At 38.7% G+C, this 27,362-nt stretch overlaps 1 protein-coding gene and 1 long non-coding RNA gene across 2 annotated transcripts in view; one reads left to right on the top strand and one right to left on the bottom strand.

Moving 5' to 3' along the window:
- Positions 1-12,554: 12,554 nt before the first annotated feature.
- The window catches only part of LOC105262786 (regulating synaptic membrane exocytosis protein 2), a 29,819-nt gene continuing 15,011 nt past the window's right edge, over positions 12,555-27,362 (bottom strand). The window contains exons 14-20 of the mRNA XM_011298564.1: positions 24,164-24,306; positions 22,995-23,177; positions 20,012-20,213; positions 18,083-18,297; positions 17,866-18,005; positions 16,906-17,748; positions 12,555-15,931 (exon numbers count right to left, since the gene is read on the bottom strand). Coding sequence (XP_011296866.1) covers positions 17,539-17,748; positions 17,866-18,005; positions 18,083-18,297; positions 20,012-20,213; positions 22,995-23,177; positions 24,164-24,306 — 1,093 coding nt within the window. The 3' untranslated portion in view covers positions 12,555-15,931; positions 16,906-17,538. The remainder of the gene's footprint in view (positions 15,932-16,905; positions 17,749-17,865; positions 18,006-18,082; positions 18,298-20,011; positions 20,214-22,994; positions 23,178-24,163; positions 24,307-27,362) is intronic.
- LOC105262785 (uncharacterized) lies at positions 20,173-27,362 on the top strand. Its single transcript, XR_891850.1, has 4 exons — positions 20,173-20,759; positions 20,967-21,105; positions 21,234-21,437; positions 27,030-27,362. It is a non-coding gene; the product is annotated as an uncharacterized lncRNA (long non-coding RNA).

Here is a 27,362-nt window from a genome sequence, read left to right as displayed (position 1 = left end):
GCATTTTTTAGAATGAACCGAAATTTCTGGTATTCGGGCAATTTTCGAGGCGATATACTGTCAGACCATCAGCGGTTGTATTGATGTCTCACACCCCACCGGGTATTCCGGTTTACGCGTACTTCCGGAAGCCCACCAGAGTCCCATAGTGAATCCACCGAGCATGGAACATAAGCGTTGGGTTACTGTACTGAAGCTGTGGTGAGTGCGTATATCAACGTATCGGGGGGATATAAAAAAAGCGAGGGTGTGTCTCTCTCTTTTTTTCACAGGGGCGAGAGAGGGAGACATTAGACGACGGATCCTGGAGGCACGATGATGATTTAGATTCATAGGAGAGAGTCGGACCCTTTGTCCTTTCACGCTACGATGTGATTGTTTGCATTATTTATGGTAATGCCCTTCGAATCCGATATTGGGGGAAGGAGAGGGAGGTAATGTAACGGGGCTAAAACGAGAATCATCGATTTGACAGAATTATTAAGATTTATTTATAAAAATCAATTTCATGATTCGGTTCGATGCTTTCGAAAATTGAAATTTATCAAGTAATTCTTCATTTCGAGCACTGAGAAATTTTTTATATCGAAATTTTTGATTAGAAATGGTGAGAGGGGTGGTATGGGGAAATAATGTCAAAGTACTTGAAGACATGTGTAATAAGGTTGAAAGTCACCAGACGTGAACCGTTGAAATGAATCGAGAGCTGCACAGCATTTCCACGCCTCTTTCTCCCCAGATTTTTTGGCGGAACTTGAGAAAAATAAAGACGAAGCAGTAAAACGTGTGAGGATAATACACTCTTTCGACACGATTCACGTGCTCGACAGGAGAATGAAAGTCAGTGGAGTTCCTCGCGTTATATGGGGCGTAGAAATAGGGGGACGTGTCACAAGCAGCCCCTAGGGGCCTAGTTATGAGCTCTAGTAAGTGAGGGTGGTTTGGCAATCACTTTTTCCCAGTGTTATATGACGAGGAATTGAATCGCCTCGTTGACCCCGAGAGTATCATAATCTACTTCAACCCCACGCGACTTACTTAATCGTTCGTGATGGGAGGAATAAAAAATACTGGGGAAATAATGATTCCAGTTTTTTTTTCAGTTTATCAGATGCGAATTATTACTCTTGAATTTTTTTTACTGTCCCGGAGAGATATAAAATGTTTACGGAGCCGATAATAAAATTCAAGTGCACACCAATGGAAATTAATATGTAAGTAGAGAAGAGTAGAAATATATGAGGTATTAATTTTTCATCGTTTCTACAACCGATTTTAATATAATGATTAGTCGAAGGTTGAAAATATGTTCAATGGTGGCTACTGGTGAATTGATGAGAAATTACAAGCATCAGATTTTCCGCATATCGATACACTTTTCACAAAGGACTGACAATTTTGAATGAAAATCGATCAGCGAGAGTAATAAACGAACAAAAAGATGAGTGAATCTGTTCCTTTAACCCCTGAAGAGAAGCGAAAAGTTTTCGGGGATCTACAACACTGGTATAATATTTCGTTGCGGGACTGAACGTAACAAAAAGGGACACAATGCCAGGCGCGGGATCGATTATCCTCGGTCCTCGCTCGTGGATGAGAGAAGATATCTTACGACCACCTCTCTTCCAAAATCTATCTCACTTCCACCAGCTACACCTTCTCGATTGCGACTGGATACGAGGGGGAGAAAACGTGAACGCATGCTCTAGAACATCTCCTGAGAAATAGAGATGTAATTAATCACTCTTTTCTTGCAACTGTGAAAAGAATGAGAGAAGGGTGTGAGACACTTCCGAAGAAGGAAATTAATCAGCACATCGAAAAATTCAATTTGAAATAAAAAATTGCACTTGCAACTGCAATTTTTGCTGGCAACGTCAGAATAAGTTGCGAATTAATCATTATTATAGTTTCAGGAACGAGGAAAATCATTGAGTATTTCATTTTCTATTGAGTAAGATGAAAGTAAAAATGGTGTGCAATGCCCTAAATTGGAAATTAAAAAAATGGACGATGGACCCACTGGACCCCCATCAACGACCCCCGAAACGACTTTACGGGGAATAATCCAGCGAGAAATCGGGGAGATATGGAGCTGCAAAATGCAATGTGGCCATCCGTCACTCCGTGCAGGTGTGTTCCATCGTAATTCGCGGGGCCCACGCTAAAGTTCAAGTTCTCCTCGCATATTCCCCTTTCGACCTCTCTCTCACGAGCAACTTGAAGATGTGTTGCGAATCTGTTAAATATGTGTAACAATCAAGTTTGAGAAATGAAGAGAGGTCGGGTGGGACAGTCGAAAAACGGCTGTGGGGAATGACAAAAACTCATTAAACAACGGAGATGAGAGAGAGAATGAAACAATCCGCGAGATTTGGTGATGCTGATGCTCGCAGACAGGCTGGAGCCTTGCCACCAGTCAAATTCCTAGAAATATCTTGGTCGTTTTGGACCTACGCCTACCTGGACAGGTGCTCCCTTTTGTGTTTATGTGGATCTGGGAGAGCAGTCGAGAAGTGTCAGAAACGCATCTGAGTTATTGCGTTTTCCCATCTTCAGACTCTCTGGAATCCTAATGATTTCTTTTTTTTTTATTCCGAGATAATGCATTCCTCAGATTTCTACGGGGCTATCACTGTCCGGGGTAGCATCCGAGGGATTTCTCAAATATCAATTTTTTATCACAATCTTATTATAAAAAATTACATTCCAATACAGGTTTGCCATTTTAAAAAATGTCTACTACGTGTGTAAAATTTAGATTTTTTTACCCGTAGTCTATCAGAAAAAATTAATTAACAAATTAAATTCTTGGAATTCTTGAAATCGATGATCATATAACCATTTCGTAGAATCATGAATCGACATTAAAGAAGTACCATCAAATAATTATCTGTGAAAGCCGAGAGAAATGTTTGAGACTCCCTTACAGTGCGCCGGCGTTATTTAGAAAAGAAACAGAAAATAAGAAATGAACATGAGAAGAACCGATGAAAAAGGCTCATTGACGCTGGTGAGAAATGATGAACGACTGTGGGTCATCATAAACGACCAAATGATACACTCAAGACGGTTGCATTGTGTCCAGAGAGTTTTCCACGTGGTTTTTCCATTGTCATTCCACTCGATTGTACCACACCGCGTTCTAAAGATTGAAGAAGGCGCGCGCCTCATTCTTTTCGCCCAATTCTTACAAGAAAGAAAGAAACTCTCTCAGTCTTTTCGCACCTATCCCGTAACATCAGTGTATTATTCACAGAGGCGTGGATGACGAGCGTTTCAAATACCAAAAGACTTTATGTAACATTCGGTGCGTGTCGGGGGCGCGCAAATTACCCAAGACTGTGAAGATTTTCATTGAAAATGGAAAAAAATTCAAATTGAATAGATATTTCAGCTTTGCTCCTTCCTTTCTCTTCCCATCAACCAAAAATCACACTATAATTATATAATTTCATCATTCATGTACTATTTACTATTATTGCATAATTTCCACTTAATTATTCACTCATTCTACTTCCCAAATCTTTTTAATCAAATTCCCCTTTTAATCAAAACTCACATAATTTTTGTTGAATAAACACCTACAATGACTTCAATAAAATCTCTATCAAATTATTATAATTTTCATCAGTGATAGTTGATAGTTATCGTTTTTTCCTCCAACATCATAGTGAAATTCGCAGTATATTTTTGTCCGGGGGCTTTCAAATGGAAATTTAGCGTCTGAGAGGTAATACTAGCAATAATACAGCGTAATGGGTCATTTGTTTGAGGTCAAGATGAAGCACCAAAAGCCACGAGCCACCCCCACTGGTGACTCCTGCGGTGGTCGTCATTGTTTCATCGCGTTATATGAACGCACTTGCGTATGTATACACACGTCTCCCCGTCCTGCCACCCCCTTCACCCACCACCCGCGGATTTTCATGGGTGCGTGAGACGCGCGAGGGTGTATCGATTGCCCCGCCCCCTGCTGCGTAGCCATGACGACACACCCTATTCCATCTAACCCCCATAACCCAATACCCCTCTCGGCTTCTATGGTTGTATCTCGGGGAAGAGTATGTACTTTCCGATCTTCATTTGGGCTATCGACGAAACATCCAACAGATGTGGTACACGATTTTAAATGATCATTACTGCCTTTATATGTTGAAATTAATGAGGAAAATAAATGGTGCACTCGATTCGGTAATTGAATAAAAAATTTTCCATTGGAATTTTATTTTCATGTGAAAATGTGAAAATAAAATGGGAAAGCTAGAAAGGTAAATTGGTCATGTATATTCATGCCATATTCGTCATATTCGTGCATACAGACGTATCAATGGAAAAATAATAAATGAAAAAAAAAATAGTCAGGAGGATGATTTCTCGTTCCTTCTTCGCAGTATGTCACACAAGGAGGAACGGGGAACGACGAGGGGAACGATCTCTGGAGGGTCAGAGGGTGAATTTTTGGTTGGAACACACAATGGCCTCTCATTATGTTATCCGCGAATCTCAATGTTATGGTCATTCATCATTCTGGTCTCTCTACCCAACGTCCAGGGGATGAGGCTGCATACGGTGCAATATCCTTCCTAAAAACAGGTGAGAGTGTGAACCACATCGAGACCTCCTCACCCCGAAAACAATCCTGGCGAATTGGTTGGCTGAAATAAATTCACGAATGAATAAATTATAAAGAAAGATGAATTATTATTTGAAAATCGAATATATCGGTATATCCCTGAGGTGAAACAAACCTCTCTGTCTCTCAGACGGTACTGAAAAAAATCCATCCATCAAGGTTCGAGCCACATTGGATTTTGATGGACGGACACGATGTTTTAGACTCTCAAAGTATCTCTATGTGCCCCTCAGAATACACGATAGAATTGATGAACGTCTTTTACTAATTTATTACACCGTGTGGAGCTGAACGAAATTTATAATGGCATCAGTGTTCTCTTCCAATCCATTAAAATAAAAAAAATTTCCCTTTTTTTCATGAAAAAAATCGACCGATTTAAAAGTACATGCGAAAAAACTAAATTTTAGGATAAAAATAATTTTATTTTTTGTTGTTCCAGAAAAGCCCATTCTTCTTGGGATTCTTCAAGACATCAGATATCATCAGAAAAAAAAACTAGATTTATGATGATTTTTTTTTGTTGCATTCATACCTTTTCTTAGTTGCATCTGTGAAAAATTACGCGCGACGTCCCACGGTAGTGTCGTTTTATATCGCGAATCCGGATCTCTTTGGTTGCCTTCTTTTAATTTTCATTGGCTGTTGTACACCCTTGCTATTATCGTGTGGTTCAGCTTTTAAAGCAAACCTCTGACGAATACCCTCTCCCATGTACACGTGCGCGAACAGGTTACGTGGTGTACACCAAGTGCATTCGTTTCTTATTTATTTTTATTATTTCTTTTCGCAGTGCAGTGGAGGAAAAATACCGAGTATAAACCTCCACTCTGCATGTGAATGCTGCATTAAACTGGTGTTGGGTATTTATGAAAGAGACAGATGGAGGTGAGGGCGTGTTCAAACATCTGCTGGTGATGTACCCCTTGATGTCGATCAATTACGTCTCCGTGTTTCAACTGGACTGTCTCTCGAGAATCTTGTATGTTATCTATTACCTACATTCATTAGATTTGGTTTTCATTATCCTATTTGAATATTAGACTGAGAATATGGAGATGATGGCCTGAGGTGACTGACATGCCTCAATTCATTCTCCTTTTTCATACTCAAGTTATCAATTTATCATCATCGAATGGAATTCTCATTATGACTTCTCCTGCTCATATTCATTATTTAAAACAATTGTTTATTCTCATTTGACGATTTTTATGTATTTTTTTTTTAAATAATTTCAATGTCCTAGGAGAGGTGCAAGAACAATATTGTCAACGGAGGAATTTTTTCTTAAGAAAAATCCGAATAGTTCATAGAATAGAGAAATCCAAGAACATATAAGCCGACATTGTAAACAAGAGAGAAAAATAGGGATGATCCTCTCGTCCCTTTCTCTTCACTTCACTTGAACCCAAAAGATCTGCGCGTAAGGAGAAAAAAGTGAGACAGCAGAGGGAAAGAAAAAAATGAGAAAAAATGGAAACGGCAAAGTCAAACCGAAGCACTCGAGCGCAAGAGCTATGCGGGTACACAAAGAATAACAACAATGGGGATGCGATACAGCTGGCTTGTAAAACATAGAGATCCTGTGAAGATACCACTGAGCTACTGAGCTTTCCACTGGACCTCGGGGGTGGTCTAGGAGAACCCGCCAATTTTCTTTGACAGGAAAGCGCATTTACTGGAACTACCAAAAGAAAAGACGATTATTCTGGGAATTTCACTTTATTTCATTGAGATCTCATTATTTTCTGAGATTTCTATATTTTTTATTTTTGTACAATTATTTTATCAGAATTTATGAGAATTTATGAGAGGGAAGTTCGAGTAAATAGATTTTTTCATTTTTCATTAATGCGAAGTTAATTAATTGTCATTAATTGTTAATTAAATGTAAGATGTGAAATTTTTGGCATACAATAATCTGATTTTTTTATTACCATTCGTTTTTATTTATTATATATATTTATTAACAGTTATTAATTTCAAGTGTAATTCTCCAACATTTCAGTCAGCCATCTCCAAATGATTATTATTATGTTGATTTAATTAGAAACTGATTGTTTTATTCCTGTCCTATTCAATTTCTAGATGAGTACGAGATTTTCTCGACAAAACGCTGCACTTGAAAATTTGTTTGGACTTGTTGTCGGAGTTTGAAGTAGTCTTCCCGCTGAGGTGAAAAACTTCACCACCTGAGGGAACAGGAGAGGTCCGAGATTAACCCCTCATGCCTTACATCGCAATTCTTCAACCGATTCCTTTATACCCTGTGTGTTGTTACAAGGCATTCAAGAACTTGGATTATAAGGATTGCCCGTATAGCCGTGAAAAGCCCGTGAATTTCTGAGGCTCTCGGGAATGGATATCCCGTAGACCCTTGAGCGGTTTGGGATAAAGATTTGTTTGTCGATTCTTCTGGATTACCCGGTTTTTGGATTAGATGGATTTATTCTAGCCTCGGTGTATCGCCTAGTTTCAATGGCAGGCGAATTATGTTATTAAAACCGCCAGACCCAGGCGACTAATGAAAATCGCTTCAAAACACATAAAATCAATCAAACTGATTATTTCATTGAGATATTTTCCGCTTGGTTTGGTCGCCTCGTCAAATTGATGGAACAAAAATTCTAATTAATTCAAGGATCAGAATTATCATCATTCATCGAACTCGTCGAGAATTTCTCACGCATAAAATTTAAAAAATGAATGATAGAAATTATTTTTTTTTTATCAATGAATCACTAATCCAAGAAGTGAATGAATTCCGCGTTTTATTTCAAATTAATCGAGTATTAGGTATTCGAATGAATTTGATGATCAGAATTATCATGATTCATTTAATATTCTGAAAATATAAGAATAACTCAGGGAATTAATTTTTACGATGAAAAGGAAGAACTGATGATTAATCGTGGGAGTGTATGTATTTTCCTTGATATTGTAATTTTCGCTCGGAAAAGTTTCGATATTCATGGGAAATTTTGATTTCTAGGATTAAAATCACCTGTCATCGTGGCGGAGTACAAATGATGTGATGTGGTCTCCATGAGCCAGCGAATATGACCAGAAAAATCATAGACTCATCTCTCTCTCTGGCAGCCAATTTTCACGTGCCCCCTCGACTCATATAAATATCCCAATATCCTTGTGGCTGAGAAAGCCACCGAGAGGGGACCAGAGAGACTATTATCCAAGGCCTTCTCCGAGTCTCGGTGCCACGCCCACGCACTTCAAAACGCATTTATCCAAAAAATCTTGTTTATGAACGATCTGATCTTGGGAGATAAGGAAACCTAGGCTGCCGTTCCTCGGTAGTCACTTTAAATATGCAAAAACACGTTACGAAATGTTGTAAATCAGCGCAACCGTTCCTGGATCAAAATGTGAAATGTGAAATTTCAAATTCTCCATTGGATCTATCAATTTATATTTAACTCCCAGTCATATTTAATTTTTTGATAATTATCTCATGACATTACACAAATCTCCCTGATTTCTTAGGTATTTATAAAAGAGATATAATTCAATGTTAATTTCATGACCGGACTGTGGAAAATCGTGCGAATTTATTATTTTTTCAGGATAATTGTTATCATCATGCAGGAGTACTGTACATCTGCCGAAAAAACGATCTTTAAAAAGTGGCAAAAAAGGAATGAAGTAAAAAATACTCAACCCATTTCAAAAGTCTCGACTGTCGTGACAGAAAGGCTTGAAGGTGCATTCGTCGACTCTGAAGAAGCATCAACCTGTCACACGTTAGAAATCCCCGGGACTTCACATCGAAGAATACATCCTCCCTATTCATTTCTCACTCTGATGGCGTTACGACATCGACAGTTTACCTGGTGACCCTTTTCAAAGAATCAAATGAAAAAAAATATAAATGAACAAAAAAAAACACCCAAAACGAAATGTGTTAAATAAAATGATATATTTTGGATGGGAAAAGCTTCATGGATAGCCACTACACTTAGTTAGGTAGCCATTGTGCGAGGGGAATTTTATGAACTGGAAACGGATGATTGTGACGACTTGACTTTTTAGGACTTACCACTTGCTCAAACATCGGTGATGATTAATAGAAGTTAAAGATCATCTTACCACTTCTAAAAAAAATTAACAAACCACCTAACGGGTATGACTGACAAAAATTCTATTCACAATCGATTATACACTTGCATTTATCCTTCGCGTACTTTAATCAAGTATAGAAGCAGATTTAGATCGCACTCGAAAAAAAAAAAGATAACGGTAAAAGACTCTTGGCTCGAGTCATTGCGGACTTGAATTGAGGGAAAAGAAATATTGAATGACGATAAGTTGCATAAATACTCGATTGACGTTTTTGCTTTCTTAGTGTAATATCCATGGAAAACCAAAGTAAATAAATACACGTGACTGCAATTCCTCTCCAAACACATAAACCATCCAGAAGTCATGGCAGATCCCAAGTAAACAAGCCCGAGAGCCAAAATCCGCTCTATTTCTTGAAGGGTGGACTCCAAGCCCCAGTCATTGTCGCACGTGTCAAATCCCCAACATTAACGCGATTTTAATATTAAAATTGTGACTCGTTTGAATGGATCCCTTCATCCCTCAACCCTGGGATTTTTAATTAGATTATGAGTGATCGGTGGCCGCACGTTCGAGATTTAACCGCGTGTCTTGTTTATGGGCGCAGGTTCCAGGGGATTGAATTCGTCAGAAAAGGGCTCATGAATTTATGGATCGAAGGGGGAGGTGAGGCACCTTCTCCAAATATTACTCAGAATTTCTGTTTGTATTTCCACGGTATGAAGAAAAATTTCTTTGTATTAAGGAGATTGGAATCTCGGATTCGAGAAGGCGGAGCAGTGGAGGGTGATCCTGAGGGCACCACGCCCATCAAACACGGACCTGCAGAGAGAGGATGCTGAGGGATACACACACGTACATGAGGAAAAAATAAATAAAAAGAAATGGGAGATGAGGTGGAGAATGGAGATGGATCTTGCTGGCTTACGGTGTTCGGTCCAGATTCCTACATTTTTATCAATCCCCTCGCGACAAATCCATACAAATTGCACCGGACTTTACTTATTCATTGTTTTTCATCGACTTTTTACATGCCTTTGGAATCAATCGATTTTCTCCGGCTCAATCAAATATTAAATCATTTTTTCACAGAAAATGTCGGACTATTGATTCCGTTCACGCGCCAACAATTAAAATTCAATTACGACTGAAAATCATCACAACTTAATAAAACAATTCCAGAAATAAGGAACTCTTAGAAAAAAATCGTTAATTAAAAATCATTGGAATATATAAATATTTTGAAAAATTATTAGTGCACAATTATTTTAACGAGAGAGGAGATGTATTTAAATTTATTATTATTTCGAAATTTTATTAAGAATCTTCAGATCTCATTGAAGGCTCGTTAAATTTAACTGGGGGCTCTCAACGAAATCAAATATAAAATGCCCGTTAACATAAACTATACGTAATTTTTCTATCGATGTGATTTTTTATATGAGTTTAATTAGAAACCCAATATTAACCATTTAGATTGATGAGCAATACAAAATTAGCAGAAAAAGATAAAGGAATAGTTGAGAAGTAGATCCTAAATAATTCATCGGTGCTGCGTCGACGGGAGGGCAAATATCGTATAGATCAGTCAGGATCAGATGCAAATCAGATTCATTAGTGTTAAGCCAAATACGTACGTGTACAGCAGTCTACACACAGAGCCCGACAAAGCTGAGTGTAAATAGAGTGCGGGGGTGTGTCAACCTTCACTCTCCACCAGTTCGTTATTGCGCGGTTACGCGTTTCCTCTGGCCCTTTTAATCCCCCCTCCTGGAGCATCATGAATTCATTTCCCCTCGCCCTCACCGGTAATAATGAGAATTGAGGAAACATTTCCATCGGCTAAATTGACGAGTAATGAAATGATTATTGGAGATGATCTTGTTTGATTCAAACGAGGTAAACAGAGAGGCCTGGAACAAGCCCTTGGGGCTGGAGACGGGGGATTCTCAGTGCACGGGGGAACGATACCCTGGGGATCATAGGGATTATACAGAGATTGAATCACTTCCCACTCACCCCATTTGGTCACACCGACGTGCTACAGACATGTTAAATGCTCTGTCTTTCGCGGGGAATCGCTTTGTGTGTTGGTGCATGCTCCCTTAATCATTGTGTCTTTAGCACAATGTCTTTAGTACTCTGACCTGCGGGCTTTAGAGACTGTTTACCCTGTGAATTCAACTCCAATGTTTTAAATATCCGCAGGATCGAACCTAAACATTTTTGCACGTACAAATTTATTTGAAATCCACAAAAAATCATTCTGAAATTAAATTCGATCTTTTCCATCGTATGTATTTTCTTTTACATAACGTATGTATTACTTATTCAGATGAACATATTATGTAGATTATGGTACGGTATGGTATGAGGATAAAAAATACGGGAAAAGAGGTGCCCTGGAATTTTTACAAGAAAAGGGGTTCCAGGGGGTTGAGTAGAATTTCTTGATTTTTTTTTTCTCCGGTAAATAGAACCAATCAAGGCAGCCGAGTCGATGAAGAAATCGAGCCGTAAAAGTGAGATCAAAACAAACTCCCAACATGGGTTATTCCAACCCGTAATGAACTCACTGTTTAATAAAACTCGTGCGGCCTCCCAGTCGTTGGCACCTCGCCCTCGGCTCATTCGCCCCCGCGAGCTAATCTGACTTTGATTAAACTTTTAGCGACACCTAAAACCTGGGGGCATGGTGTACCGTTGGCCGTGTAAGTCGTTTTTTATTACGTTCTTTCGTGCATGAATTAACTTTATACCTCCCTTGTTCGATGCAAGACAGATATTCGAAGGGTTGGCTTTTTTTCTGTGAGGGGATTAGTCTAATAAAATTTCGTATGCAGAGAGAATTGACTGGAATTTATATTGAATCAGGATTTTGTCGTACGGTGGTGTTTCCAATTATCTCTGGGGGTTCAAGGCTGGGTATATACTGAAAAATGTCGCTTCATTTGACATTTTTCGAATTTAAATGCACGTTGCAAATTTTCGCTACAGAATAATTCTCGAAACATTTAATGTGCATTTAATTAACACGTTCATGTTATCATTATATAAATGCATAATTTTTTATATTTAAGTATATAATTTTTTTGGCAAGTTAACGGATGATTGAAAAAAAATTAATGTAATTACCTGTCAGTGGCTAGTTTTTAAATTGATGCCTCACTAGTGCCATCACTATTGCTCGTCATGCACTGAAATTTTCACCATGAATGGATACCTTGTGATCCCCATGTTACCGATGGCTGACGCATTTTCACAAATTTCTAAATGATCGACAGATAGAAATGCTAAGTAAATGAGTTGAAATTGAATTTGTCAACAAGTTTATTGTGAATACGCAAATTTATCGAAAAAAAGAGTAGGATTACATGAAACACAAGTGCAGGTGGTAATTCTAATGAAAATAAACGATATCATTGAATCACTTTATTGTCACACGCCATGTCTGGCATTGGGGGTATCTTTTTTACCTGGTATATTATACTGGATACAGTCACTAACGCTTTATATTAATTACTCCCCAATCAGCCACCACGAAAATCCACCCCCCAAATAATGCTCTAATAGTATCATAAAAATTGATTCCTCATTTTTGGGCTGATCGCTCATGCAATATGTACAGTCTTCGACAAACGTCTTGATCCCTATATTATAATTTTTTTAAATTTAATTCCGAGAAATCACTTTTTAGTGTTCAATGAGTTTTTCAACTCAGACGATGAATGACGGAAATTCGTGGAGACTAATCGAGAATACGTTTTTTTCCTAATCGTATTTGCTTAGTTTCGTTCTCTGTTTTTATCGGATTTTTCATCATTTCACTCTGGGAGATTTATTTTTTTTATCTTCACATTCTCACATACCACGCGTTCTCAAGGGAAACAATAAGTACACGGTCGTATTTCACATTTTTTTATATCACCATTGACAAATTAGAAATGTACGAAGCTTGTCCCGATTATCTCGTCTAAACTCGAGTAGTAATTCTCACTTCATTTTCAACAGTTTCTTCATTTTTTTCTCTTTTATGATTTGTTTGGTAGTAAAGGTAAGGATCACCATCTTACGACCGACTCGTGCGTACGAATAATTTATTCAAGTGATCATTGAACGTCTCCTCGCACGAATCAGTCGTGACATTAAATACAAGATACAAGATAACTTATCCTACATTTTTTTTGGACTCGACTCTATAAGGTAGTCGTTAATTAATTTGATAATTAATAAATTGTTGGCATTGTCGTTAATCCGCACTTCGTAATTTTCCATTTGTTCGAGTGTCACACCGGTGTCTTCTCATTCTTCATCGATTCCTTTAAAACCCTAAGTTGGCTCATTAAATTTGACAAAAGTGGTACCCCATCGCGCTTGGATGATATAATTATTTATTGCTGATGTTGTTTGGTTCTCAATGGTGCAATTTCCCAAAATGATCATTCAATGTATCTCCAAACGTCATCGAAATAAGCAGTCATGTGCAATCCAGATATTTTAATGGTAAGTTTTTCGGTTCGTTAAGTTTAATTAGTATAGGTACAAAGTCGGATATTAATTTTTTTTATTTTTTTTATCTCTTTCATTCATCATTTTTTGTTGGAATTTACGATCCGTTATTAAGATTATATGTATTCATGATTCACCGCCGAGCTATCGAATTGAGCACGCCTATTTACAAATCGGCAAGGCAAGGGTAGGAATCAGTTTTCATATACTTTCTCAAATGATTAACGTAAACAATATCTATATTCAATTTTCACTTCTTTTCTTCGTTTATTTCTCAAGTTATTTCGTGAAGATGAATTTCCAATGGCAAAAGAGGCAGTCTTTCTGTCACTCACAGTGGGTCAAAAGAAAACGTAATTCAAAAAATTTTGGTACTCATATTTTTTCCACATTTTTCTTCTCAATCAGTGATTCACCTAATAAATTTGATTTAAACTCTTGCTATGCCACTTTGCGGATATCAACAAAGCACAGCACATTCTCAATGGTTTTTTTTCCTCGTGATTCATTCATCACCAAACTTATGCGTTTTTTTTTCTCCTCGTAACGTTTATTACAATATTCAACGACACAGTGCAATTTTCAATGGTATGTGCAACATATGGATGTGCCCGATGGTTTTCTGTTTGAAATTTTGCATTAGAAATTTCCGCCCTGTGCGATTCAAATAAATCATCTCTCTAATTACTCTCTCACTACTCCGTTTTATTCCCTCAACCGGTGGTAGTCTCACGAATACACGACACACTCTTTCGTAGAAAAGTCTAAGAAAAAATTCAAACGTTCCCACTTGTCAAGTCTAAAGTATATTCTCCATTTTATTTCTTTCATTCGTTAGTTTTTTAGTTTTTTGTTTTTTTAGTAAGTTATCAAAGATCTACATCTGAATAGGATATGCAATATTTTATGTTTTTTTTTTTCAAGCGCGGACCAGTCCGCGTCTTTCTATTCCCTGGTGATTTACAATTGCATGAAAAATTGTCCTGAATTAGTGAAATTAAAATTGTGGGTTCATTACAAAATAAAATCTCGATGATTATCGATTGATTGCAGGGACTAGAATAGACGCGCAAAATGGTGGATTACAAACTGAACATTTTACATTATCAATAGTCTCATATATTTATCCATTCCTCAATTTTGTTTTGACTATTACACTGCTGTTTATTCTCTCTCGTTACTTGTAATTATTTTTTTATTCATTTGTTTGACCCCCTGTGACTATAATTCTCCCACTCACGCTTTGCAAAAAGTTTTACTTAGAAATTCAGCTTATTCGTTAAATCGTTATTTAATTTTCTTTTTTATTTTTCTTTTAATCTCGTCTTTTTCACAGTACTTACAATGTTTCATCAATTGTTATATTTTTTATAATTCTCGATTATTCTTTACGACTCTACAGTTCAGTATTCATTTGGTTTCACGAGTAAAAAATCCTCCTTGTTTTGTGGTTGTATGTTTTAATTGATTTTTTTTTTTTTTCATTTTTGGTTGTTTCGTTTATTTATTTTTTTTGAGTTATTTCCCTCTAATTTTAGTTAAGCACATTATAGATATGATAAGATCCTTCTATGGCTCTCACACGATCGTATCCAGCTGTTGGAATTCAGACGTTGCCTACGCTCATTTTACCCAAGCAAAATATCTAGATCTCTCCGAAATAATATTGAATGAAGCTGACGTAAATAAGCTGACATGAGGTGATGAGCAGATTCTTTCCACGGATTCTGTTTTCCTCTAGAATTTATCATTTTTAATCCACCGTTTATCTGCGTGCGACCATGCGACGTGTAAACACAGATGAATTTAATCGATAACATGACGATCAACAGCTATACAGTAGAATACAAATTCCATCCTTCATCTAATCCTGAAAATTCACTCGATTGACTCACATAATCGAATAAATTGAATAACAAAAATATTATTTATCCTAGGGTGAGTACAATTCAAACTGAAAAACTTTGAATTCTCAATGAGAAAAATATTTACCAGGCAGTTAAAAACTCAATGCGAGTCCATATATATATATCCCCCAATTATACAACATTGCTCGTTCATCACACGGCGCTTTTCAGTCACGCAATATTCGAGCTGCATGCATACCCCTTTCGCCGTACAATTATTTACAACAAGGTACACACACAGTGCCGAATAAATTTCCATGAATATTGTGATTCAATTGAAATTCTTTCTCTTTCACCATCTGTCGATGACGTAAATGTGAATATAATCTGATCAATGAAACAAGAGTGAATAAATAAATTCAAGGTTTAAACATCGCTCGCATTCAGCAGTCAATATAATTGAAAGATTTCTAAATTTAAAAACCTTCCATATACAAATATAGCAACGTTTCATATTTTTTTTTTTCATATATCTATACATATATCTGCATATGTATACGCTATATATAGTTCATGACCGGTGGTCCTCAGCTATCGGTCTGATAGATACATTAATCGAATCAACTCTTCAGAGCTCATTATAGCGATTTTTTAATCACTCACGCGATTACTCGAAAATTAAGTTTTTCACAGACTCGTCACTTTGAATATGCGACTCGGTTTCGCACTCAGCGGATCGTCCACTTTCGTCGATCACATTTTTTTATACTCAATATTGTCTCTCCTTTGGGTTTCACTTTGATAGACACACCACGTTCGAGTTTATGTCAGCATGACGTTCACTCGAGCTCCATTGATTTCACTGTAAATACGAGGGAGATGAATTAGAAAGAGTCGATAGGTATGATTTATATCGATACGACAGCCAGGGGATTATTTTACATTGAAGACTCCGAATACGGCTCTGGAACTTACCTCGTTTTCAATTATTAATGGATTAATCAAGAGGCAAATTCTGTATCTTTCAAATTATCTACTGGGGTATAAACTTGGGTAAAACTTGTGCAGAGATGCGATGGAATAATAGGTTGGTGTAAAGATTTTTCGGGTGAAAATTCCTGAGTCCAACATATCAGAGTTTTTCAATGACGCTAACACTTCAATTCAAGTCTTTATGAAATTTCACCGTAGTCAGTCATCCACATTGTGACAATAAATAATTTAATTGAATTATTAAAGAGTTTTGTTATCTATAGACTTGTGAATTAAAAATCCACAGTACAATTAAAAAATCAACTGTTTAATATTGAATCAGTGTAATTAACGGTGGAAAATGAGAGTTTCTACAAAAAGCATTCTCTGTGTATCGAATGAACTGATTGAATGATTAACTTACTCTCGACTCAAGAACTTGATATTCGTAAAATGCTTAGAAATACCAAACAACCAATGCACGAAGAGAGTAATAATGAAAAACAAAATAACATGTCACAAGACGAAAATCACTTGTATAAAAAAAAAGTATCAGCTGAAAAATATGAAACGAATTACGGGGCATTCAACTCGGCTCCACTTGCATCTACAGCTTATTCTTATTTATCTGATCCAAACGAAGCATAACCAGAATATAAAAAAATAATAAAAGAGGGGAAATATATAAACAACCACACCATACCAAGACCCTGCTCTGGTCCATTAAAATAAAAACCTCGCATCGAGCAATTTGGTAAACGATGTGAGTGGAAAATGCAGTAATTGAAGTAATTCAATAGATGCACTAGAGCAGAGTAATGAACCAACAAAACTACGAACGATGCCTTGATGTCGAGTGCGTACCTAAAGCTATCTGGCGATCCGGTCACATGGCCGCTACGTCTACAGCTAGTCTACCTAGAGACTAGTTCATCTGACATGATATGTGATGTGCTTTAAGTGGTACGTTTTTTTTAAATATCTCATTCAATCACTTTTATTGAAAATAATATCCTTCACAGTGCACTCCTCTGGCCGCACGGGATTCCCTCCTTTTTATAATGTGTCATCAATCTCGTAAACTACACCTGCATTACCGTATTCAGAGCCGTCAATCACTCGCAGATCAGAGTAATCCTTCAACTTCTCTCAAAGGAACTTTCAAATCGATCAATTACTCCCTTAAAAACACTTCAACCTTGTTACAATCTCTATTAGTTATTCTCTGGGGCCTAGTCTCCAACAATAAGCGACTCAAGTTCCACATTCGGCGAGTTTGCTCAATCAGTTTGAGCATTGGATAATCAGATGTGACGTTAACATCCGAATTAAGTATCTCGTAATACGATATACATATCTCTTCAACAATTGTTCTTTAGTACAGAAAAAAGTGAACATTGAATTTCATATCGATTGTATTTTTGTCTTTGGGGGCTATTGCCTCGTTGCTTCGGGGGGCAGTTAGTTTCTCATTGATTGGGGGACTTCAATCAGCTCTCATAATTTTAGAGAGTCCAGAGATGCGGCCGAGGAGCGACGCGATAATGCTAAGGATGGAGTACCACTGACCAGATGCGTGCTGCCGAAGAGTTTGTACCACCCGATTGCATCCACTTCACTCAAATTCAGAAGGTCCAGCGCTATTTGTGCAACACCCATGAATACTTTTTTCCCTTCTATTCGGCCGTGATCACCCCATACCGTTACCTTTTCCAAGAAAATATATTATTATCAACTTTTACTTTTTATTTGAAAAACTGCTTATTGACAATTTTTCAAAAGGGAGTTCTTCAGTAATTATGTAATTGTGAATCAGATGTTTACCTGTAAATAGCACCCCTGAAAGTTTTCCCTGAATACTAGAGTCTGTTGATACAGAGGGGCTAAAGTTTTTCTCGCAGCTGTAGTTTTTGCCTTTTCTATACATTTTTTGCCATTCACGAGATAAACCTTGACGTAAGGAGCTGAAAACGACGGAAACATTAAAAATGTTGATGTTATCATGTAAGGACGAAGGATTAATTGTTTATCGTTGATTTACCTGGATGCACTTTGAATCCCGGTTTGATCTGGAGACCCCTCGCACGTACGACCTCGACTTCCAGAAGTCCATTTTTGTATTTCAGTGATAACTGAATGTCACCGAGTGATGAAGCACCGAGGACTTGTCTGCCAACCAATTGACCAGGTCCAAGTCCATCGATGAATTCACTCAGTTGTCCACCTTCACCTGCTGTTCTCAGGCACGGAGACCAACTATATTTTATCACCATTGAAGAGAAATCGATTAGTACTTCTCCTTCATCACTACTGAAATTCAATTCAGTAGAGAACAACAAAATCATAGATTCTACGAAATAAGGAGAGTAAATGAGATAAAATGTTGGATTATTTAGAGATCAGTCCATCTTTTGTCAGACAGGGACGTGAGACTCAAGTAGACTCTACAGAATATATTTAACACTCCTCGAGAGCGCACGTTCTATGTTATTACGAGTCGTCTGCAAGACTTTTCAACACTGATTAAATAAATTATCATCAATGACCTTCCACGTTCAGGAGGAAAGAGAATACCTCAGTCAGATCTATATTTGTGGGAGAACAATTCGAGAACAAGAAGAACTCACGCTTGACAGTGTAGTGTTATTCTTTCTGTGTGAATTAGTTTAAGATAGTGTTATTCATACAGCGGGAATGATAGGAATTCAGATAATTGTTAAACATACCAGGCTGTAGAAAATAATTTTCATGCAAAAGTCATTCAGCACGCAAGTCTTCATAATATACTGGAGAATAAATATCAGCTGCAATTAATTACTCCATTTTTTTTCACAGAATTTGGAATTATTATCCCGATCTTGTTCTGCGAGCTTCAGCTGATGCTTATTTTCTTTACATTATTTACCATGCCGGCATATATATTATTCGTTAATTGTTATGAGATTTATTATCGAACCAGCACTAACTTACTTGACAACTCCACACCAAATCCTCAGATCATACGTCATAAATCTCTTCATTTTTAGTATCTTATCATTCTTTTCACATCGACACAAGTTTCTCCGACGCAGTACAATTTTATTGGTAAACTATCATGTAACAATATTACACGTGACGTCGTGTGATTTTCATCTATCATCTACAATCGTTTACACTACAAATCGAAGGGTACGTCAAAGATGTGCGTATTTGTAGTAGGTCTATAAATTTCGTAATTATGGATATTTTACCATCGTCGACCAGGTTTGGGACTGGATTCGGTGATTATTAACTCATCGGAGTGTAATAAATGGTATAACCATGGTAGGTGATTTTAAAAAATGAAATGCCAACGGTTGTGCGTGATAAGATAAGTCCAGTGGTGCATCGATAATTGTGCAAAAAACATCAACGGCGACCAAGCAATTAAGCCACGATATTAACACATTGAGAGTGGATTAGAGATAGGAGCAGGCGATTATAAACGAAAAAAAAAATTTAATTTACAATATAATTTTAAATGAAAAAAATAAGACATCGACGGATTTTTTATTTTTCAAAATAAAAATCCGTCGAATGTACGTAATGAACAATGGAATGGACACAGATCACACAGAAGACATTTAGGGCAATATTGTGAAAACATATCCTCCCAAATGAAATCAATTATTTTAATACACTGAGAGCAATGAAACTCAATCAATGAATTTTCCCCCAATTCCTACGGTTTGCCGGCAAAAAAATCCGCAAAATGGACTTTAGGAGTTGAAAAACACGTGACAAGACATCTCAAAAAAATAAAAACAATAATGAATAAATACATAAATAGTGAAAAAGGTGAAGTGAGAGAGACAGAGACAGAGAATGAGAGGAACGCGCTGGCCTCGTCGAATAGTTGAATCGACATTGTCTAAAGATTTTTGTTTGAAAACTTTTCACGTATTGGCATTGTTTTTGTTTTTCGCCCCGAGGAGTGGTGGGCACTACTTACGAGCTTGCTTCAGAACTAGAGATTGAGTTGAGGGATCCAGCGGTGTCACTGGCAACTGAGCCACCCTGGCTTGTTGCACCAAGTCGCTGATAACACGGAACAACCTCCTGCGAGCGTTGAAAGCTGCTCGGTGTGCTGTTCCTTTTTCGGCTAGCTACACTAGATGCCCTTGTATCGGTACCGCTTCCAACCACACCGCACTCTGCGTTGTAAAACCAAACAAGAAATACCGCTAACTATTTCATTGGTGACTCGTCATTTTTTTTTTGGTATTTTTTTTTTAAATCGCAGACTACTCTCCCTTCAATCAATATTTCTCTATCATTCGCCCTCGATTTTATACACTTTATTTTTTGGTGCTCGAGTCCTCTCATCTTCGGCTCTGCTCTCTCCACTCTCTGTGTGCGTGTCCTGGTGACGGTGACGATAAACTTTTGGAATAGGAGAGAGAGAGAGAGAGAGAGAAAAAAAACGCTTTCTCCCTTTTTACAATAAAAATTAAATTCCCAGAAGGGTTGAAGTCGTTTGTACATTGTTATTAAATATATTCTATGGTAATTGCTGTTTGTCAGTTGAAACGCTGAGCTATGACATAGTCAAACAGCTGGAGATGGTGTTGGCTTTCTGCAAGGGAAAAAGTTGCGACAGAAGCAGCGGGCAATTAGAGCCGGCTAAGTTCAACACTCTCTCTCGGGTTTCACAATGACAAGGACAATCTGCACGTGTGTGACAAAATAATACAACTAAGGTATCATTTTATAAACGTACAGTTAGAAATAAAATTTAATCTAGTTAAACTCGAGTGCTCTATGAAACATGTAAACATCAATGGATATTAAATAAAAGAAATTGTATGAAGAGAGAAAAGAAATAGAGGAGAAGGGGGTGAGGGAGAAAAGAGCTTTCCAATCTCTTGAAAAGTATTTTCCGGATGCGTTATATATTATATGTATAGATGGAAAAGCGCGCAAGAACTAAGCGACGGGCGCACTAATGAATTGCACTCTAGTTGCACTCTATCAGACGCAAATTCAATCAGCTACCTAGGAAGAAAAACGACAAAATCAATTCTACGCTACCTAAGAGTCAATCACGTAAGAATACTTTAAGTTCTAAACGTTTGCACTTATTTCATTGGTTATTCATCAATTTAAGTCTATGTTAAGTTAATGAGTGTTGATTTCTTCGTTAATTTACTTATACTCAAGCCTTTGTTTTTCAGATTATTGCAACGGTAAATTGAGGGCAAATAACAATCAAAAGAGACAAAATATTGACCATTAGTGCCTTAATTTGTCTCATGGTTATCCTCTATAATTCAATTTTACTCGATTTATTCTGCTCCTGAATAGAGTGTCTCACCTTTAGTTTTGCTGTTACCTACCGTGGAAAAAAGATAGAAGACAGTGGCAGAGCGATTGTCAAAGTGAGTTGACTTATGAGATAACTCACATATTAACATTGCTAGTGTTACAAGTTTTATAAATTTCTCGTTGGGGTTTAAATTTTGTGATGGAAATCATAAATTAATCAGTTTGCCTGATGAAAATACGATACATCGAGCACACGGTCTCCACTAAGGATCACTTGCGTTTGTCTGCGGAGCCACACCTGGCGGCTCATGGTCCTCTAAAAAAGGAGTTACTGGTCTTATGAATCATCGGGAAAAACTTTTCAACTTCCAACCCAGAGACTCTGCTCAAATTTTTTATGAAAAAAGTATCCAAGTGATATTTTATCCCAAATAAATTCTGTGTTTGTGTGATTTGGTGCGTGGTGATTCTCGTTAATTCTTCTTGCTGCTTGAATTTTTCCGTTCGTTTACTCACGTCTCGTCGGGACTTGATTGGTCAAAAATGAAAAGTCTACGATCTCTCAAATAACATTAACTGATTTTTCAATGAAAAACTCCACATGTACGTGGTTGGTGAAAATAAAAAGGAAAGGATAAAATAAATCGGACCTGTCCCCATCACCACTGCCTTCGCCATCGCTGCTCGCTGAACTCGGTTGTCTTCCACTTCTTCCACTGGCCGTGTCCTCCGGCAGGACCTCCTCACTCCTGTGAACTGTAAAGGACGACTTCCCCTTCTTTCCGAACCCGAGCCTCCGTTTCCGGCCTTCCTCGCCCACGCATGTACCACCAACAGACACGCACGTGGCACGTTATCGTTTTCAAGTTCATGATAATGTTTATGGATTTTTGATTTTTTTTGTTTATCCAGTTCATTATTAATTTGACACGATTTGTTTAAAGTCACACAAAAGTTCAAGTGGTCGAGTGAAACATGTGATTTTTGATGTTTCATTAAACGCATGGATGAACGTGATTATTGATATTTTTAAGATTCAGGTCGATCGGTCCACCGATCGATCGGCAATCCAAAGTGCGCCGTGATTAATTCACGGATGATATTTGAGGTGGAAGGTGCAGGTCAGGTCCCAGCGACGGTTGAGATGCGAAGTTTGTTGATAATGTGTTTTGTGTCATTGATTATTCATTTTTTTTTTGGATTTTCAATTTTTTCGTGTCGGAGAGAGGCGGATAGAGATGAGAGTGGATGATAGAGAAAACAAGAATCAGGATTAGAATGTAACAAGACGATTGATTAATGTTCCAGGTAACGCACTTTTGCATCAATTAATGAATTAATCACTCATGACACTCGCATGATTTTCAGTATTACGAGGGGACAGTGAGGGAACCGTAAACGAATCAAAAGTGCATTGCCCTCATGTCTGTCTACTAATCTAGACTCTGACTAATCTAATAATCTGTTGTATTCGCTCGTCGAGAGAAATTCTGATAGAGCACGTTTAGAATAATTTCATTGAAGTGAAAAAAAGGTAGAGTGAGATAATCGGAGACGATTGGAACATTTGAATCTACTGGGGTATTAGATTACGATACGACAATATTTATGATCAAGGGAGTTATGAGCAAAAGACATTGATAATTGGATAAATGGAAAATTTCTGTTACCTGTCGCTGACAGTTGGCTCGTGCTGACACTCTTCTTCGAAAGACCAGCCTGATACTGCACAGCACTCCCTCCACCGCTGCTACTGCCACTTCCGCTTTTACTTCCTGGTGAACTTTTCCTTCCTCTTCTCGTTGTCTCCTCCACATGGAGACCCACTGCTGTATCACTCAAGCTTCCGTCTGCTTAAATAAGTAAAACAATTCCAGAGTGAAGATCTGCATCAGGTCGTTACGTAAGTAATTGTTCGTCATTGATAAAAGCATTTGCTTGGAGAGAGAGAGAGAGAGAGGAAGAGCTGAACTTTTATCAATGTTGAAAATAAGCTGACACCTCAATTAAGGCAGGAAAAATGATAACGTATGGCCACTCAAGAGAAAGATAACAGAATTGATTATCCGTTCTAAAATTCTTCCCCTTAATACCTATCCATTCTATTTACTCCTCTCACTTTTTTCACTCTCTGAATGAAGTGGCAGAAAATCGAGGATGCAATTACGTGGAGAACGTGAGAGCTTGAGCCAGTTGGAGGATGGTTCTTAGTTTTCTCGTCACAAGGGCCCATGTACGTGTAGTCCAATGACAACCCGCCATTCCAGTGAGACCTTGAGCGTAATTTGGGTGACAGCCAAAGACTCTGAGACACGAGTTACAAAGAGAGAGACACAGAGAGAGAGAGAGAGAGAGAGAGAGAGAGAGAGAGGCTGATGTAACAAAACCCCAACACGACTGGCGTATGTGGAAGATAAGAAAAACTAGAATCTCACGAGTGTATGGATGAGAGAGATTGGCCGAAAATGAGCCACCACTCGAGGTTTTTCCACCTCAAGGCAGTACCATCTTCAACGTGGTTGGCACTTCTGATCGATTAAAAGTGGATACCCAAAGCAGCTGGGGGTCAAGTTCGTGACTCGGTGGAGGATAAAACATCTGCGCGGACCTCACCAAAGGATCCGGGGAAGGGTGAGGGGGTGGAGGTAGCTGTATCATTGACGTCAGAACACTCGAATCAAGAACATATTACATGCATTTTCCGATAGAACAGATAGAAGAGGGGCGTAGGGGCTCGGGGTGGTACTGGAATGATCATTGATTGGTGGCCTCAAGGTGAGGTCATCACAATCCCCCAAAAAATAATAGAGAATCAGAAATAATGGAGTTGTCAACTCACCAGTTTTTTCATCGGGCGGGGCATCGGCATTACTCAAGCTCCTGGTGAACTGTCCCCTCTTGGCAAGACCATTGTGTCCATCCCCAGAAACTTGATGTCTCATTGAGGCCTTCTCGTACGAACCACTGGGACTGGCGTAATCACTGCCACCAGTTCGTGATTTATCATTCATGGAGTTGTCATTTACACCGGAATTGGTACCAGCGTTGCCATCAGATTTTGATGGAGTGGAGTGGATTCCAGTTGTGGTGGTGTCGTCGTGCAGTCGACGTTGATCATTGTCACGTTTAGGGTGATGTGACGATTGGGTGGTATCGTGGTATACGTTGGCCCGTGGGTTTTTAGCAGTGTCGGAGGTGGCGGTTTGGGAATCAAAGATATTTGAATTAGCGTTACCGGGTCGGGGTGCTCGGTTACGGGGCCTAAGTGTATCGTACGGGCCAAATCCGCAGTTCTCGCTGCACTGGCTCTCACTTTCCATTGAGTATTCGTAATATTCTAGGGTGTCGCTTATCGCAACGTTTCTCTTGCTTCCCTGATCCTTCTCCTGTTCAACTTTACGGAGATGCCTCTCGCGCTCTTGTTTCTGGTAAGCGAGGGGACGATGCTTCTCGTACTCCTCTGGCGAATCATTTGGATCCTGTTGATGAAGATGGGAGGAGTCACTTCTTTGTGGAGGCTGGAAGAAGTCCCGACACTCTGGACAGCTTGTCTTACGATTCTTGTAGTCAGCATCTTCATTGTCGTATCTTACGGGGCCCGGGTATGAGCTTGATCTGTCCGTACGCATTTGAATTTTGAAGTCAACGTAGTCTTTAGATGAATATCTTGGGCGAAATTCGCGTGGTCTTTCTTCATCTATTTCATCCTTGGAGTTATTTCGATAATCTGGTGATACAACGGTTTCAACCGAGCCAAAATCATCGTCAGAGCCCATGAAGAAGCTTGATGACTCTGGGTGTTCTTTGCCAGGGCTCTCGAGATTTCTCATATCTCTTGCCTCCGGGCAACTGCTGTTCCTACGTCTTCTTGACATTCTTCTGGCACACTCCCAAGCGTCCTCGATCTCCTCCTCGTCGGGAATGAGGGTGGGAGTTGACTCTGCACGCTCTAGCATCATACGCTTACTCTGGGAGAAACTCGGCACTTCTAAACTGCTCATTCGTGTTGTTCTGTATGTGCGAGGATGGAATTCATAGTCTACCGGGGTTTGTTGCAAATCTCTCGTACTTCTTCTTCGTCTTCTGCGGCTCGTAGCACTTGATTCATTGCTTGGATAATTTGTGGTAGTCTCGTACAGAGAGTAGTCAAATCTACCTGGGAAACTGCTGCTTCTGGCCCGGTAATCGTCATGAATTTCCGACTGGCGATTTGGGGACCGAGATTGGGATACACGAGTGTCATAACTCTCATGCTCCGAGTACAAATAATCCCCACTCCAATTCTTGTACTCATCGCAATCGTCCTCCAAGTATGAATCTGTACTTTTAGTTCTACGACGTAATGACCTTCTGGGATTGTACACCTCAGAATCCAATTGACTCGTACGTCGTTGAGGGACGGAATTTTCAAAATTACTTGTTCTACTTGTTGAAGTATCTACGACATCGAAATTACAGTCAAGAGGATCAATCAAGCAAGGACAGGGATCTGTATTGTTTTCGTCGATGCTGCAGTAGATGTGGTCGCTCTCCAAGAGATCGTAGAGGTGTTCCTCTAGACTCTTTGCCTTGCTATTTGGTGATTGACTACGATTCGACTTGAGGCTTATCTCAGCCAAATGGGCATCGTACTTCTGCTTGCTGCTCTCCTCACGGCTCATAATATTGCGATAAGTGTCTTGTGGAAAGTGTAGGGTGTCGAGGCCCATGGATCGGAGTCTGTGATCCTCGTCAGGGTCCGCTGTCTCCGACGTTTGTATCGAGCTTGAGCCATTTGAATCGTAATAAGACTTGCTGCGATCATTAATAGATGGAAGATGTTCTCCACTGTCGGACAAATTCTTCTTCACCTTTCTCCTCGCTGTTCGCAAACTGTCGTCACTGAATATATTCGATACAGCCTCGTAGTCAACACTTTTGGCGCGTCTCGGCTGATCCACATCAAGTCGTTCATAAACATCGACGAAAGAATCGTCAGTAACGTTGTAATCAAAACTTCTTGTTCTCATCTCCATGAGTGATCTCTTTGTGTGATTAGCAATGTCTCGGTGCTTCAATCTAGATCTGAGAAACTTTCTGTCTAAACTCGCTGTGTCTTCTAGACGATTGACACAGTCCTCAATGTGTATCTCAGGTATCAATGATCCCTTCTTCTTGAAATTGTTATAATTCACCACGTAACTCGGCTGACTCGTCTCAGGACTGCTCCATCTCACGAGATTGTCGTCAAATGTCTTGGATCTTGCAAGTGGCACACGCATCTTTCTGTGCATCGAGCGAACGACTGCGGATTTGCTCCGTACGAGGGGTTGATGGTAGGAGGTGGGATTATTATGATGCTTGTTTGGGTTTATACAGGTCTTAGTAGGACAACTGTTGCAGTTTAATTGGCAATGGCATTCACTGCTGGGTACCCTAATTTTGTGCCTACGCCTATTGCGTCTAGGGGTTTGGGTCAATGGGGAAATGACACTGGGTATCAATACGTTTTTAACTGTCGGTCTGCAAACAATTTTTTTTTTCTTTATTGATATTTATCGTTTTGATCGTGGTTAATGAGTGGCTCATCAAGCCCATTCTTTACCTTTCTCATCAGATTTGCATCGATCATATCGGCTAATTATTTGTTCCTAATTACTCGGATTTGGCTGGTGTCTTTGAACTAGATTTTTTGAAACTGATTTATTGGTTTTATGTTTTTCTAGAACAGAATGGGTCACGATTAAATGGACATTGACGCTGTGCTGGGATGTGCGACTATTTCTATCTAATAGTTTAGAGAGAGTCGAGAGATGGGATGGGGGCAGGAGATGGGCCACTAACGGCGAGTGTCCTAATGCCCACCGAAGCAAGCAGGAAATAGAGAGTGCAACTACTGGGTGTGCATTCCGTACGTAATGTCCATTTAATGATGGTTATTAGCTGATTTTAACTACTGGAGAGTCAATTAATCATCTCAGTAGTTTCTTCATTAGTCAGAACGATTAATTTGGAATGGTGAATTTTGATTCTTTTGCTGAATGAAATGGCTAATTGCA

This window comes from Fopius arisanus, unplaced genomic scaffold, assembly GCF_000806365.1.
Source record: "Fopius arisanus strain USDA-PBARC FA_bdor unplaced genomic scaffold, ASM80636v1 scaffold00011, whole genome shotgun sequence".
Taxonomy (NCBI): Eukaryota; Metazoa; Arthropoda; class Insecta; order Hymenoptera; family Braconidae; genus Fopius; species Fopius arisanus.
Note: the sequence above shows the minus strand (reverse complement) of the source record. Positions and strands in the feature narration are given on the sequence as shown.